The sequence below is a fragment of the Canis aureus genome, chromosome 14 (assembly GCF_053574225.1).
Source record: "Canis aureus isolate CA01 chromosome 14, VMU_Caureus_v.1.0, whole genome shotgun sequence".
NCBI lineage: Eukaryota > Metazoa > Chordata > Mammalia > Carnivora > Canidae > Canis > Canis aureus.
Window position 1 is genome coordinate 47,267,157 of NC_135624.1, and position 16,549 is coordinate 47,283,705.

The 16,549-nt window shown below is 42.2% G+C and overlaps 1 protein-coding gene across 1 annotated transcript; it reads right to left on the bottom strand.

The window, feature by feature from the left end:
* Nucleotides 1-2,273: 2,273 nt before the first annotated feature.
* CNGA1 (cyclic nucleotide gated channel subunit alpha 1) lies at nucleotides 2,274-15,408 on the bottom strand. The gene is made up of 8 exons (XM_077846628.1): nucleotides 14,694-15,408; nucleotides 13,273-13,395; nucleotides 12,263-12,325; nucleotides 7,666-7,707; nucleotides 7,466-7,576; nucleotides 6,427-6,534; nucleotides 5,584-5,690; nucleotides 2,274-4,112 (listed from the first exon to the last, which is right to left on the bottom strand). The coding sequence occupies exons 1-8, from the start codon at nucleotides 14,834-14,836 to the stop codon at nucleotides 2,698-2,700; spliced, it is 2,112 nt and encodes a 703-aa protein (XP_077702754.1). The 5' UTR covers nucleotides 14,837-15,408; the 3' UTR covers nucleotides 2,274-2,697.
* Nucleotides 15,409-16,549: the final 1,141 nt, after the last annotated feature.

Sequence of the window (16,549 nt, forward strand, 5' to 3'; positions counted from 1 at the left end):
GTATGAAGCCAGAAGCATTGCATTCCAGGGCTCTGAACTGGAACCTCGCCACCACCTGTCTGAGCCTCCACCTGGAGGAGTCACGGAAAAGGAATTGGCTGAGCCTTCCTGACCCCAAGTCTTTGAATCAAGAATCTGCCACCTGTCCAATATAAGTATCGGAGAGACTCCCAGAGCTCTGGGTCAGAGTTCATCAAGTCGAAACCCTGGGATGTCTCTAGTTGAAATCAGACTCAAAGTACCCACCCTCCTGGATGCTGTGACCAGGGCTGCTTCTCCTTGGGAGCGAGGCCCTGAGCCAAGGGCCATTCCTACCTTACCAAATCAAGCCTCTTTACAGTGTCATAGAGGTTTTTATAACAGGCAACAAAGAGCACAAAGAATAGTCTGCGTGTGAAGAAGGAATAAAAAGTAAAAACAAAAACAAACAAACAAAAAAAAGATAGGAAAAAGAGTACTTGTGTCAGGCAGAAACATTGTTATATATTAAATACGACCCACCCACTCCAGTACTAGTCACTTCCTCTGTAGTGAAGAAATACTTGCCAGCTGATATTGAAGAGATAAAATGTAAAATGTCAACATGAGACTGCAAATACCATGTACGGTTCAATGAATATTCTATTGGTAGAATAGAATATACCATAGACGTGCACTGATCAAGGTCCATATAAATTTCTGAAATGTAAAATTAACAGGATGTCACGTTAAGTCATATCATTACAGGCAGAGAGAGAAATTTTATATCAATTCCAGTGATCTCTGGTAAGAAGACTTTTTTTTTTAAACTCATCTGAGTTAACTAGTAGAGAGGTTTATGATGGATTAGCAATGTCTTCCACAACCACACACTTGTCATACAGAGCCCTTTTCTGAAATTCCTAGAACAAATCCCATTAACTCCTTCCTGGTTCTCCAGTTAGGTGCTTCTCAAGCTTTAATGTATGAATCACCCAAGGGTCCTGCTAAAAAGCATTTTCTAATCCAGTAGCTCCACAGTAGGGCCTGAGATTCTGAATTTCTAAGAAGTTGCCTGATGATGCCATGCTGGTCCACAGAACCTACACATCTCCTTTTCTAACATCACAATTTCCTTTATTAATCATTCAGCAATGGAATTATTTTTATACCTTTTTTTGTTGCTGGCCGGTCAGGTAAGGAAGATAATAGCTATTGCTGTCAGGTCTTAAGAATCAGAGACTTTTGGGATCCCTGGGTGGCGCAGCGGTTTGGCGCCTGCCTTTGGCCCAGGGCGCGATCCTGGAGACCCGGGATCGAATCCCACATCGGGCTCCCTGCATGGAGCCCGCTTCTCTCTCTGCCTGTGTCTCTGCCTCTCTCTCTCTCTCTCTCTCTCTGTGACTATCATGAATAAATAAATAAAATCTTTAAAAAAAAAAAAAAAAAAGAATCAGAGACTTTTAAAAATTTATTATAAAAGGGGGATCCCTGGGTGGCGCAGCGGTTTGGCGCCTGCCTTTGGCCCAGGGCGCTATCCGATCCTGGAGACCCGGGATCGAATCCCATGTCGGGCTCCCGGTGCATGGAGTCTGCTTCTCCCTCTGCCTATGTCTCTGCCTCTCTCTCTCTCTCTCTCTCTCTCTCTCTCTCTCTGTGACTATCATGAATAAATAAACAAAAATTTTTTAAAAATTTATTATAAAAGTATAAACTGAGGGTTGCTGGAGGGGAGGTGGGAGAGGGAATGGGGTAAATGGTGATGGGCATTAAGGAGGGCACTTGATGTAATGAGCACTGGGTGCTGTATGCAACTGATGAGTCACTAAATTTTACCCCAGAAACTAATGTTATACTATGTGTTAACTCACTTGAATTTATTTTTTAAAAAAATATTTTATTTATTTATTCATGAAAGACACAGAGAGGGGCAGAGACACAGGCAGAGGGAGAAACAGGCTGCCTGCAGGGAGCCCGATGTGGGACTCGATCCCAGGATCCCGGGATCACGCCCTGAGCCAAAGGCAGATGCTCAACCGCTGAGCCATCCAGGCTTCCCACTAACTTGAATTTAAATAAAATCTTGAAAGGAAAAAATATATTATAAAATATTCCTACATTTTATGATTTTTAATGTTATGTATTTCTATATTAGTGTAGATATGTGGAGTTTGATTTGTCACACTTTTCTCATAAGAAGTTTCTCTTCACCACCCTTCCTAAGTCCTAGACTACAATGACTAATATCTTTAAAATGACCCTGAAGCTCTAAAAGATCCTAAACTCCCTATTAAGTTATCAAATAAATAATATTCACCATAGTTTTAGGATTTATTTTACTTTATTGCATTCTAATCCTTTTTAAAATGGTATCCTGAACATGACATACATGGTAATTCCCAGCTGCTCCTCCACAATGTAAAATGCCTGAAAGTGAGGGATACTTGTTCGCTTTTATAGAGTATTACATAAAAGGAGCATATATGAAAAAAATCAGGAAATGTAGATACTGACAACTTAATCATTCTATATCTTTGCACATTATCCACTCTGAAAAATCCTAAGGACGATGATTGTTAATCACAGTACCTCCCAAGTGGGTGCGCGGGCCTTGTATACTGCACCAAAGCCCATTTTCCTTATGGAAACACTCCCCCAGCTGAATCTCCCTCTTCTTCCAATTTAGAGTTGCCTAAACCAAAAGGATCATGAGGCACGTCCTTGTTAATGACCAGCTTCTCAGTCCTGTGTGGAGTCCAGGGGCCTACTTTCATCTCCCGTTCCTTCAAGAGCTGAAAATTCTGTGTCAATAATTGGTTTCAGAAATCTCTCAACTTTGGTTAGTCTTTGCTTCAGTTTCTGCTGCATTGACTCATACTCAGCCAGGATCCGAGCAAACCTTGTCTGCAAGAGGTCTACTGATCCCTCCATTCGGGTGACCTTCTCTTCCAGGTCTTTAGGATCACTTCCAGCATTTGCAATATTTATATCCAGTAGACCATCTTTCATCAAGATTTGCTTTCCCTTCTCTTCTAGCATAGTTTTGGCATCTGGGTACTCAGTTAGAGCTTCCATGAGGTCATCTTTTGAGAGACAGAACAGATCTGAGTAGCCAATACTTTTAATATTGGCTGTTCTTCGATTGCCAGCTTTGCTACCTTTAATGTTAAGGATACTGATCTCGCCGAAGTAGCTGCCATCACTCAAGACCACGAACTGAGTGATTCCATCATCTGCCACCACAGCAAGTTTGCCTTCCTTGATGATGTACATCTCTCGTCCGATATCCCCTTTCTTGCAAATGTAATCTCCAGGACTGTAGACTTGGGGTTGTAATTTCAAGACCAATTCCACCAACAGCCCAGCTTCACAGTCCGCAAAAATGCGCACCTTTTTTAAAGTGTCTAAGTGAACGTTGATGGCGATCTCTGCTCTCAGCTTATCAGGTAGATACTTGAGGACTTCTTTCTCATCAACTGTTTTTTTGTTGGTCCACAGATAGTCGAACCATTTGATAACTCTCTTTTCCATATCTTTGCTTACATTTCGGAAATGCATATATTGCTTGATTGCATCAATTCTTGCTTGAAATTCTGCCCTGGCAGCATTCATGTTGGAAATCATAGAACCTATGTTACCAACGATGGTAGCAAAAATTAACACTCCGATTAGGAAATCAACCACCACAAAGACATACTCAGAATCCCTCACGGGAGGTGGTGTTTCACCAATTGTGGTCAAAGTCAGTGTAGACCAGTACAAGCTGTATACATATTTTCTAGCCAAACGGCCAAATTCAGGATCGTTAACGTCAGGATACACCCACGTATCATTTCCAAATCCAATAGCTTTGGAAATAGAGAAGTAAACACATGCATTCCAGTGGATAATGATGACGATATACATAACAAGGTTGGAAATCCTGAAGATATTTGGGTAGTTTGTTCTTGTTTCTGTTCTCTGGAAGAACTCAAACATTCGAGAGATCCTTAATAGTCTGTTTAATCTAATTTCTGGATAGTTCCACCCCAGCTTAAAATACAGCAGATCAGTTGGTATTACTGATAGAAAATCAAGTTTAAATTGCAAGTTTGATTTATATTTCTCTATGAGCTTAGCCTCCTCCCTCACCAGCAGTCCTTGTTCTAAGTAACCTAAAATAGAAAAAAACAAAAAACAAAAAAACAATTTCATGTTTTTGTTTTTATGCCATTATGAATTTTCCTAAAATAACCCTCAAGGAACTTCATCCAGTTCAAAACAAGAGTTCATTTTCAGTAGGGGCCCCTGGGTGACTCATTCTGCTAAGCATCCGACTCTTGGTTTCGGCTCAGGTTGAGCCCCGCATCAGGCTCTAGGTGCAGTGAAGAGTCTGCTAGAAGATTCTCTCCCTCTGCTCCTTACCCCACTTGCTCTCTCGCTCTAAAATAAATTTTAAAAATTTTAAGAAAAGAGTTCATTTCTAATAAACATGCTTTTAACAATGTTATAAGATATGAATACTGATTAAAATATGGTTTAGAAGATAAGATATTCTTTTGAAGAAATAAAAAACAAAACACTTTAAGTGCAAAAGTGAGAGATTATAGGCAATGAATATATACTTTGTATATATTCAGACCTCTGTAGATCCAGCATCTCTACCCAGGTAAAGCCATTCTTTTTATGAACAGCGTTCTTAGAAATTTTTCTAAATGCCCTAGTGTTGTGCCTAATGCCTCATGCTAGTCTATTGTCAGAATCCCAGCCCTACCTCTGAAGCTTGGGTACCAGCCTTATTGTCTGTTATGTGTATTCCTTCCTTGTCCCTTCAATGTGAAGAATAAATGTCCTTTGAAGGTTCATTTTCTCTCTCCTTCTTGTTCCCCAGGCTTCCTTAGACATCTGGGATCCTACTTTCTCCTGCATTTTCAAAGTGGGCTTTGAATTTTAACATTCTGATACATTTCACCAAGGAAAGAATCTGTTCCCCTTCCTAGACTGGCTACCAGAGGTGTGAGTAGAGCATGGCTCCAGCCCACTGATATTTGGAGCATGTCCCTATTTTAAATAATGATTCTTAAGTGCTACTCTCTGTACGGTGGTTACCTTTGCACACAGAGAGCAGTGTAAAAATGATAAGCTTATACCTACTTGTCAAGAATACTTAAGGGGAAGCCATCAGATCCTGCTCCCTGGTCAGTAATGCCTCGCCATGACCACAAAGTTGAATTAAGGATTTGTACCGTGTTACAAAATCTCTAGTACAGCTCTGCTGGGTATACTGGTTTTACCCCATGCCTCTTCCTGGCTCTCTGTCTGTTAGGTAGCAATTACCCTTTCTCCACAGAACTAGCAGAATCTTTCTGTTGTCTTTATTCCTCTCACATGGCACTAACCCCATGAGCAAGTTAATGGTAGGAAAGCCACCAATCCACACTCAAAGGTTGCCTAGTAAAGTGAATCAGTTGTAGTGACCTAAGCTTGTGGGGTAGGTATATGGCACTCTTGCTTTCAAACAGCTTTTTCCTCTAAAATAGATTTTTAGGAGTTTATTTTGAGGAACGCTTCAATGACAGAATTTCAAATTATACTGTAGAGGTAAAAGTGCAAAATTACAAAACATCCAAAGTTGAACACATTTACCTGTCCTTGTTCGTACAAACATATCAAGAAGATAGACTATATCTGATAGGTAATCAAAAATGATCCAATATTCTAGGTAATCAGACTGAAGTTCATCAAAACATGCTCTGTAAAAGAAAAACTTGCATAAATAAAATGAAACAGGGGCAAATGCAAATGAAAGTCTTCTCTGCATAATTTTTAGCACGTTAAGAGATATAACACACTAAGGCTGATCAGGTCCTTAGGGTCAATTTAAACAACCATGGCTTTTCTGAATCTGAGTGGTTGGATGTAGTTTTCTCATGTTTTTGAATTCCAACATTCTTTCCATTACACTAGTTCACTTCATGAAGACATCAAATAAGAATAAATGGTCTCAAGCTAATGTCAAAATACAGATAACCAGGTTCTTTTTGACTATTTGTACCCAAAATGCTTCAAGGAATGTTCTTGGTTCTGGATGGCTGAGATGCTTACTGTCTAAAGGACAGAGAACCAGAGAAATCACTTGGGAAACACATCTTGTTCTAAAACAACCCAGATCTTTTTTTTTTTCCCCACTCTTGACATTTTTTTTTCTTATGGACCTAAATAAATAAATAACAAAGTTTCTCCCCAAATTCTAATTAAGTGACTCAGCAATCAAAAGTTAAAAAATATCCTTCTACTCTGCATCTAAGTATATTGGGAACCAAAGCACCCACTCCTGATTTTAGGAAAACACATTGAGAATAATGCAACCTCTCTTTACAGCCTGTGGTATAGAAAAGAGGTATGTCCCAAAGAGCCCTGGACCACACTGTTAAGTCAGGTAACTTAGAAATTAGAATCAGGTCAAGATCCACAAAAATATATAGATACCTTGCAATAACCATAGTCCAGTTGTACATAACAGGTAAAGTGATGCAAAACAGCCAGTTATAGTACATGTTTCCTGCAGGATCAATAACCATGACCTCTTTCTTCTCCCTAACAGCAATTAGAAATAAAGTAGAAGGTTACCAAGGAACTAGGACATTTTTATTTCACGTATCCAATATGGTTATGTCCATCACCTGTAATGAACGAAACAGAAGTAAGCTGGAGAAGCTCACTCTACAGGGAGAAGACTAGCTTGGCATGAGTGTGCCAGACATAAGAAATTGCTTAGTGAGCACTGGATAGATAAATTACTAGTCTTACATTAAACCTTACATTAGGCTTTTTTAAAGCCCTTGTTTTATTGTGGTGCTACAGCCATTTCTATCAATCCAGCCACTGAGAAGGAACAGTGCACAGATCATGCTAAACTCTGGATATTCCATAGACCTCTTTGGTAGGTTATGGGTGATGAGAGGATGGAGTGTTGCCACTCCCCGTAGCAGGTAACAAAACAATCAGGAACTACAGGAACTAAACAATCAGGAAAGGGAACTCGTGACTTCTTTCTCACCTGTATGGAAAGAAGAATGTAACACAACCTAATAAAAAGTATTTGTTCATAAGCATCTATGAAGAATGAAGAGGCAATAGAGAGCAGAGGGAAGGAAGGAAGGAAGGAAGGAAGGAAGGAAGGAAGGAAGGAAGGAAGGAAGGAAGGAAGGAAGGAAGGAAGGAAATATTTGCTCAAATGGAAAATTTTTTAAATTTTCTAGTATCAAGACTACTTTGGGGGGGTGCTGTTGGTAGTGGGGGAGCTAAAGCTAAAGATTTTATTTTTAAGTAATCTCTACACCCAGCATGGGGCTTGAACTTACAACCCCAAGATCAATAGTCAATGGTCTACCGATTGAGCTTAGCCAGATGCCTCAAGCCCATATTATTAAGGATTTTTCCCTTTATAAAAACTTCAACAGCTTTCAGGAAACTCCCTGCATCCAAAATCCATTATAAATTCATTCCTAATTTCAGTGCCACTTACTCTTCTTTCTTATCTTTGCCTTTCTCCTCTTTATTTTTCTTCTCTTTTTCCTTTTCTTTCTTCTTTTTCTTCTCTGAGTCCTTTTTATTTTCATTTTTATCTCCTGATTTGCTGAAAAGAGAGAGATGTGGTTAGCAATAAAGCACAGAAATATTCTGGGCCAAAAAATCTGGGATCACTCATGCCAAAGTCTAACTTACCTCTTCTTTTCTTTTTTCTTTTTCTTTTTTTCTTTTGGTTCTCTAAAGAAGAAATAATATTTAAGTCACATAATCAAATTACATTCTGACTTCCATTCTTGTTTACTTTCCTCTCTATTGAGCAAGAATTCTGAGCCTTGCACTCAGGGACTTGCCCCCATGCTCAGAGACCAAAAATCTGGTCTCCTAATGGAGAGTTCTACAAAAAATGGACCTGTACCCAGATGATAAAACAAATAAACAAAAATTCCTGGGTTAGTGCATGTGGAAAATTGAAGGCAATGGTAGTAGATAAAGGCATAAACTCAAAGAGGGAAATCCAGGGAACAATAGCCCCCCAAGAGTGCACTTTCAGGCTCCATGTATCCCCAAAAAAATCATTTAAGATTTAAGCTTCTTGATATCACTTATATTTATTACTGAGTAAGAGCTTTGAGAATTTCAAGAAAATGCCATCAATTTTCTTTAGGGAGGGTAATCCCAAATGAAGCAATTTTTTATGAGTAGTCAAAAAACTTCACACAGTAGAATCCTAATTCTTAGATTCATTCACTGGATTTGAAATCATCCTTTTCTATATGCAATTTCTTCTGGAGTGGAGATTATGTGATTGGAGGCCTCTTTCTACAGTTGGCTCTCTTTCTATCAGCTGAAGAATGGATTCTAGAATCAAGCAGACCTCAGGTCAAAATAGGCTCAGATGCCTTGGGAAATTTTATTATTCAGACATGAATAAACAGGCAGCTCACTACCAGGAGCATCATCAGAGAGGATATTAAGGGGAGACAGGTCTAGGCCTCAACGTATAGGTAAGAGCTGGAGAATTTTAGAAGAGTGAGGATGTTAACAGGAAGGAAATTTTCAAATGGGAACGTACACATGAATTTAGTCTGTACATGAATAACCCGAGCAGAAGTGGAATGCTGCTATTGAGGAGAAACAGGAAATAGAATGGACGAGGAAGTGGGGCTTGGCACCTAAGGTTGTCACGTACAAAGGGGAACAGAACATAAAACTGGATAAGGGAGAACTGATTGCTCTAAGAGCACATTCTTGTGATACAGGTTTTAACATCGGACCACAGATCCTAGGAAATGGTGCTAACACACTGCTCAGATGTCTCCCAGAAGCTCAGAAAAGGTGATGGCTCATGCTAAGTGGAGTAAATTACAACGTGCTGTGGTGGATAGTGGAGAAAGGTATCAGGAAGACTCAGAGAAGTAATATGCTATAGTGGACATGCCAAGTAAGGAAGAGAGCCCACCAACTGACTACAGTCCCTCACACGGTTTAGAGGACAAAAATGATAAGGAATGTGCTCGTAGGAGGGGCACCAGCATCGCTGAGAAAACCCAGTGGTGCAGCCCTCTGTCAGCCAGGGCTGATAGTGATAGATGCCAAACTGGGTACAGAACTGGGTTCCCTGAGAGCAATAGGGGTAACAGAATCTGGGAATGAGAGGTCAGTGGCAGTGCTTACTCATCAGAAGAGGGATGGGTCCAATAAATATAATTAGCATTAAGGTGAGCATGGGTAGACAGAGGACTTAACCCATGAGAGCTATGGAAGAGGTTAATAGATCACTATATTCTACTACAGGTAGATGCACCTCCTTTCGGCTTGTCAGGACACTGTTTAACATATACATAATCAAAACAGATCAGGAATGGATGATCAGGAGGTTGAGAGCAAGTTAACCCAATAAAAAGTCACAACCTCATGGATAGTTTCTAAACCTGAGCCAATTCTCAGAAATGAAACCACTGACTGAAGCAGAAGCTAAGCCCTCACGAAGGACCCTGCAAGACCTCCACAAGTGTATTCAGTAATGATTTCCCCAGTCTTTCCCCCAAAGAAAACCTGTTGGTGGGTTATTTAGGTGGCTGCACCTGGGGGAAAAGGGAGTCTCTAAATACATTAAAAACTATTTGGCATGAGACCCAAGCTGATATTGAGGCCCAGGGATTGAAATATCATGCCTCCCATTAAAGTCGGGCGGGGGGAAGCAGCATATGGTAACCTAGTAATAACATAATCCACGATATATGACTTACGGATCTTCCACTGGGTCTAAAGCCCCCCACTATGACCATTTCTCCAGTTCCTCAATGTAAAAGCAGGAAGTATATATTTGGTCATGAAGCAGAAGCTTCAGCCCTACTAGTTCCTTGGCTTATAGAGTAAGAGCTACATAATGGAGAGGGCCAAGTAAAAGCCCTCACATTGCCTCCTGTCTGCTAGCTGAAAACAACATCCTGGACAGAAAAGAAAATGCAGTCCTTACAGACCTACTGCATGTAGTGGTGGTGGTTCCCTCCCATTGCCATTTAATACAATGTCTGGTCCCTACACAAAGCCCATGGATACTTGTGGGTGACAGTAGACTGCAGAGAGTAAAGAGTAGTCCCAATTGCAGCTACTGTGGCAAATGTGAAAAGCAATGCATTCATGCAGTTCTACATCATATACCTAATGCTCCGGGTCAGTCATGGTGAGTGTGTTATATTTTTTATCACTATCAGGGAAGACGATCAGAAATAGTTATGAGATGCAAAATAGAACACATTTATAGTCTTTTCCAGAGCTATGTTCTCTCTCCTTCTTAATGTCACAACACAGCCTAGAGGGACTTGGACCGTCTGGATATTCCTGAGAACATCACATTTCTCCACTATATAGGGCTTTGAAAGAGGATGAACTGACCATGGGACACAGAGTGACTACTGACCATGACCTGAATTCTATCACAATTAACAAGTTATAAGGTTGTACAGCAAGCCACCATATGATGAAATGGTTTATTTGGGATCGAGCAGGTGGCTCGGTACCTTCCCTCCATGTCATCTACCACTGTTGTATCAGCACCCATCCCTCAATTGTCCACCATGGCCATATGTGGGGGTCTTACAGGAGCAGCTGATGGAGCATGGTCTAGGCATGGGTCAGCCTGACATCGAGATGCAAGCCAAAATGGGCTGTGTCTACCCTATGGCCCTACTTTAAAGGTGACTCTAAAAGATCATGATAAAGTTAATCTTCCCAATGGCACAGCTTCAAGCAGTGCACAATCATCCACTTTGTATGGAAAAGGAAATGGCCAGGTATGGATCAAAGAACCAAGGAGTTTAAGTGGGAGCGACTCACATAGGGAGTATGTCCTTCTCATCCTCACAACTTTATGCTCTGTGGATCTAGAGGTTTCCAGGTTTCCAGGTGGATCATGTGCCTTACAGGCAACACAGTGTCCCATTAAACATTAAGCTGTGGCTACTCCCCAGTCACTTTGGGTCCCTCGTGTCAAAAAACCAGTAGGCACGAAAGGAAGTCACCATATTGGCAAAAGTAACTGACTTCTTTCATCACATCTAGATGGTCTTGCTGTTATATGATGGGTTGGGGAGATGGTATATTTGGCACACAGGTGATCCGTTCTGGTGTCTTTGGTGTGCTCCAGCCCAGTTTTAGTGGTAAATGGACAAATAAAGTAGCTATAACTCAAGAATGGCACGTGGCCAGGGGCTCACATCGTTCAGGGATAAGGGTCTGCATCATTCATTCCACCAAGAAAGTCATCTAAACCAGGAGAAGTGCTGGCCAGGGGGTGATAGGAGTCTTGAAAGGAGGAAGGAGGGCAGGAAAGGAGAGCATAAGGAATTTCAGATAAAGCCTCAAGACCAGCTGCAGCTGTCAGGGACCTCAGTTTATCCCATTAACCTTCCTCTTATAAGCTTCCTCATGGAAAATAAGAAGAAGACTACTAGAGGAGGTGTTCCCAAATAGGGTGAATTTTCTGTAAGAAGAAAGCAGAGCTGAACAGCACAAGCAGCATGGGGTATGGATGCAATAGCGCACAGAACTGTGGCACTCATTCCCCCCACCTGCCAAGAGTATTGGTTGCTGACAGGTCACAGTCTCCCTCTCCTTTGGCTGGCTTTGGCTGAAGGAAGCCACCATGCTCCAAGTTATGCCCCCCATCCTAGGCACTGCCCTTGATCAACGACTGCGTGAGGGCAAAGGCCCAGTCCCACTACCCGACTATGACACCACTCTGAAGGGCCATCCCTGCTCTAGAGCTCCCCATATCAACTCTGTTCCTGAAGTTCAGCTTCTCCCTCAGCCTGGTCCTGATCACCTAACTCCCTCCTAGGTATCATTCCCAAGAGTGCTCCCAATAAACCTTTGTGCACACACCTCCCACTCAGAGATCGTCTCCTAAGAAATTTGACCTAAGATGCGTTGGCTTAGAATAGAAGGGATTACTGATATTTCATTTATTTTTGTACACAAGGAGAGGCAATTGCGTTTACACTATAGACAATGGTTTTCTGTAGGTATTCAAACACATACATACACATACATACATACATACATACATACATACATACCTACATTCATACATACAGGCTGCTTTCAATCTGGGTAGTCACATTTTTCAGATATAAATAACCAAATGACAAAATAATAGAATACCATTGCCATTGTAGTAGATAGAGTTTTTCTAATAAAGATCTCCTCTATAGCAGATTCGAATATATTCCTACCTTTTTCCTGGTATTCCTTAAAAGCAAAGCTTTGGTTCTATTGTAAATGTACTTACTGCTCCTTATTGCTGCTATTGTTAACATTGAAAAGCGCGATGGCACCAGGCAGGTACTGTTCCCTGAAAAATGAAGATGTACAGTGAAATCATAATCGTCACCATCTGTATAATGTTCATGGCAAGCAACAGTCTTAAAGAACAAACTCTTTGTTCTAACTACTGCCTAGACAATTTTTGAAAATATAGAGCCTCCATGAGTTGCTGAGTATCAGTGCTATGAACCAAAGTAATTAGTAAAAACCTATTAATCAATGCTAACACCCAAGCTTAGCATCCTCTGTGGCCTCAAGTGAGCCACCTTGGATGCTGCAACTGCCAGCAAGAGACCTAAGACTTAGATTGTCAGGGAAGATGGGAAGAGAAGAAAAGATAAATAAAAACAGTGGGAAAACTGAAGGTGGTCAGTGGGAAAAGGATTAAGAGAGGGGAAAAAGGGAGGGAGCAAAAGCAAAGTAAAAGTAAATATGTTCCACAGGATGGGAGCCCCTGATCCACACCGACAACCATATTCCCCTCACACCCTCAGAGTCACGGGTAGGAAGTTTTCATGAGTGTTTCATTTCCTATGAAGGACTTCTAGCTTTTCTTTTCTAGCTGCTCACACTAGTGCTCGACTTCCCTAAAAGTAGGGTCAAATGGGACACAGCTTTTTAGAGGAGCACAGCCAACCCCTCCCACGTACAATTGCTTCAGGACCCTGAAAGAAGGGTCAGAAAGAAGTCATAGGGGACTGGGGCATGAGGTTCTTCAGGGACAAAGAAAGACAGGCCTCTGAAAATGACCAGCAAGGGTGTTTGTGACTTGAGGCCCCATGGACATGAATAGTCACCAGGCTGTGGCAGTTTTCCAAGAGAGGAAAAGGTGAGTAGCAAGTGACTCCCAAGATCCTCTGAAGTGGGGGTAGCAGGAGCATTTGTCAAGCCCACTAAATAGAGGAGTAGAATACCTATATTTCATCTAAATAAGAGTTTAAAAAGAGCTATGGAGGAGTAGCGCATACTGCTCACCTCTGTGATGGATCCCTTCTCTGTGAGTTATTTCTACAGGAATCCCTTGCATGGGGGGTTTCATTCTCTGATTCTTCAAACATGGAGGCACTGTCATCATCACCATCATCATCAGAAAAGGAGCTATGGTCCAAAAGGTGGCAGAGATGAATCAGATCAATTACGAAACCATTATGAACAAATAACATTTCTCATTAGGAGGACCATTGCCTCATCTTTTCTCCTTCCCTCTCAAATTAACATATAGCCTTTTTTAATTAGAGTGAAATGAGAACTTTCAGAATACACGGAATTAGGGTATATGTGTTATTCAGTAAAATTCGTATAATAAGACACTACTTTCTAGGCCCTCCATATTTCTATTATCGGATGCATTGATTAATGTTAATATTTATCAGATAGAAAGCGTGGTATCTCTGCTTTAGGTCACATTATACATTTGTATGAACTAACCTGTAATAACATTTCTTTCCACAAAAAAATAAATTCAACCACATTTCTACCCATTCAATTCATCTGTGGGGTAACCATTTTATTTATTTTTTAAAATCAATTAATTGGGGATCCCTGGGTGGCGCAGCGGTTTGGCGCCTTCCATTGGCCCAGGGCGCGATCCTGGAAACCCGGGATCGAATCCCACATCGGGCTCCCGGTGTATGGAGCCTGCTTCTCCCTCTGCCTATGTCTCTGCCTCTCTCTCTCTCTGCGACTATCATAAATAAATAAAAATTGAAAAAAAAATTAAAATCAATTAATTAACATATAGTATATTATCAATTTCAGGGGTAGAATTTAGTAACTCATCAGTTGCATATGATACCCAGTGCTCATTACACCATGTACTCTCCTTAATGCCCACCACCCAGTTACTCCATCCCTCCACCCACCTCCCCTCTGGGAACCCTCAGTTTGTTTCCTATAGTTAAGAGTCTCTTAGGATTTGCCTCCCACTCTGATTTTGCCTTATTTTATTTTTCCCTCCCTTCCCCTATGTTCATCTGTTCTGTCTCTTAAATGCTACATATGAGTAAAATCATATAATTGTCTTTCTCTAACTTATTTTGCTTAGCATGATCTAGAGTAAACACTTTAAAAACATTTAGCATTTCATACTTTGTATTATTTCACATTCATCTATGGAGATGCTGTCTCGGTAGATTTGAAATGTCCCATAAGAAAAGGCCTTGCTAATGATTAAGGAAATATATGGCATAAGTGCTTCTAAATAATGACCACAATAAACCTATGTTCATTTGTGAGACAAGTTATGCTGTTCCAAAGTATAAGTAAATTGAGTAAATTAAATTAATTACAAAGATCAAGGCCACAAATTGAAAATGAAACTGAAATTAAACCTAGTTAAATTTAAGAACAGCGAGTGGTATCAAAAATGCAACGAAAAAAAAAATGCAACGATTTACCTGCGTGCCCCATTTTCCATCCTTCTTATTTCCTTTTCAATATCTGGAACAATCACATTGGGAATGTTTACAAAAGAGTACCATGTATTGATAATATTTTTCTTCATGGTTAGTTTAATATCTGGGGAGAGAAAAAGCCCCATTAGAAGGATTTTATATATTTACCCATTTAATCAGAAGCTTCACGCTACCATTCATCCAAGGCTGTCGTAACAATTTTATTTCCAGTTATATGTAGGAATTATTCTTTAATAGAATACAGATGTGGCCTAAACTCTTAATTACCACTAGCTCATTTTTAGTGTATTTTTTAAAATTCAAGAATAAACCAGAGGTGTCGAACTTTTTATTTTGGATTTATCCCAGCTTTAAAATATTCAGGCAATGTAGGCCTAGAACAGAACTATGGGGCCCTCACATACACATCAAACAAGTAACGATAAAAAGTAGCACAATAAAATACCAAAATGATGCAAGCATTCAAAAAAAGGAGGGGGTGGGTGGCGGGATTCCTGAGGGGTATTCAAACTTCGGAGTGAAAAGCTTTTAGTGAAAAACCTTAGCTTTTTTTTTTCACTTTTTTTAGCAAGTGTTCTAAATTATTCGGACACGTATAGGGCTCGGCTTGGTGCAGCCCCGCCAGGCGTGCGGAGAAGGCGCGGAGCGACCAGAGGGCTTCACCGACGCCCTCAGGTGAGTCCGAGCCCCCGGAGGGCACGAGCTCACCTGCAGCCCTCGCTGGCGCGCGGCGGACGGCGCGCAGGCGCACTGCTCCTCGCCTGCCCGCTGAGGCCCCGCCCCCGCCCCGCCCCGAGCCACCCGAGCCCCCTCTCTGCTCCGCCCCCGCCCACCTCGCCCCGCCCCTAGCCACCAGAGCCCCGCCCCCTCCCACTTCGCCCCGCCCCTAGCCACCAGAGCCCCGCCCCCAGCCGCCGAGCCCCACCCCCAGTCACCCGAGCCTCGCCCCCGCCCCCGAGCCCCGCCCCCGGCCCCACTCACGTCGGTCCCGGGTCCCCGCGGTGCTGCGGCCGCGTCCCGGGGAACCTGGGGCAGTTCCTCGCGGGGCGAGCGCGGGTGCATCCGCGGCTTGGCGACCCGGGCATCCAAGCCCGCCCCCCTCCCCTCCAGACCTGCGTGGGGGAAGGCCTGGGGCCCAGGGGAAGCCCCGCGAGGCCGGCCCAGCCCCCCCTCTCCCGGGACCAAGTTCCTCACTCTCCTAAAGCGCCAGGTGTCCGCGGGAGAGAAAGACGCGTCGGTATCTAGGTGGTCACGGGCTCCAGGAGCAGTGCTGCTGCTGACAGCTCCCGCGCCCAAGGTGCACGCCCGGGTGCGCTGGGGAGGACCCTAAAGGGCTGGCTCGCAGCACGACTTCCACACCTCCCCCCCCAACACACACACACACACACACACACACACACACACACATACACCACTCGCCTGGCCTGGCCTCTAGGTTTTTTACTATATGGCTTGGGGGATTTTTCCTTTGTTATTTTTCTACCATGATTCTGATTTGTGCAGCAGCAAACTTGCCTTTTTTTGAATAAGCAAAAACCAAAAATATTTTAAAAAGAGAGAGAGAGAGAAAAGCAATCATTTGAGGTGGGAAAATGCATAAAACAGTTCATTCTTTATAGTAAAGTACATTAAAGAATGACTTGCTGGGGAGCCTGGGTGGCTGGGGTCATGATCTCAGGATCCTGCGATGGAGGCCACATCGGGCTCCCTGTTCAGGGGGGAGTCTGCTTTCCTCCTTCTTTGCCTGCCCCCTCCTAGTCTCAAATAAATAAAGTCCTTAAAAAAAAAAAAAAAAGACTTGCTTTTCATAAAAAGTTAAATATCCAAGGAAACATAGG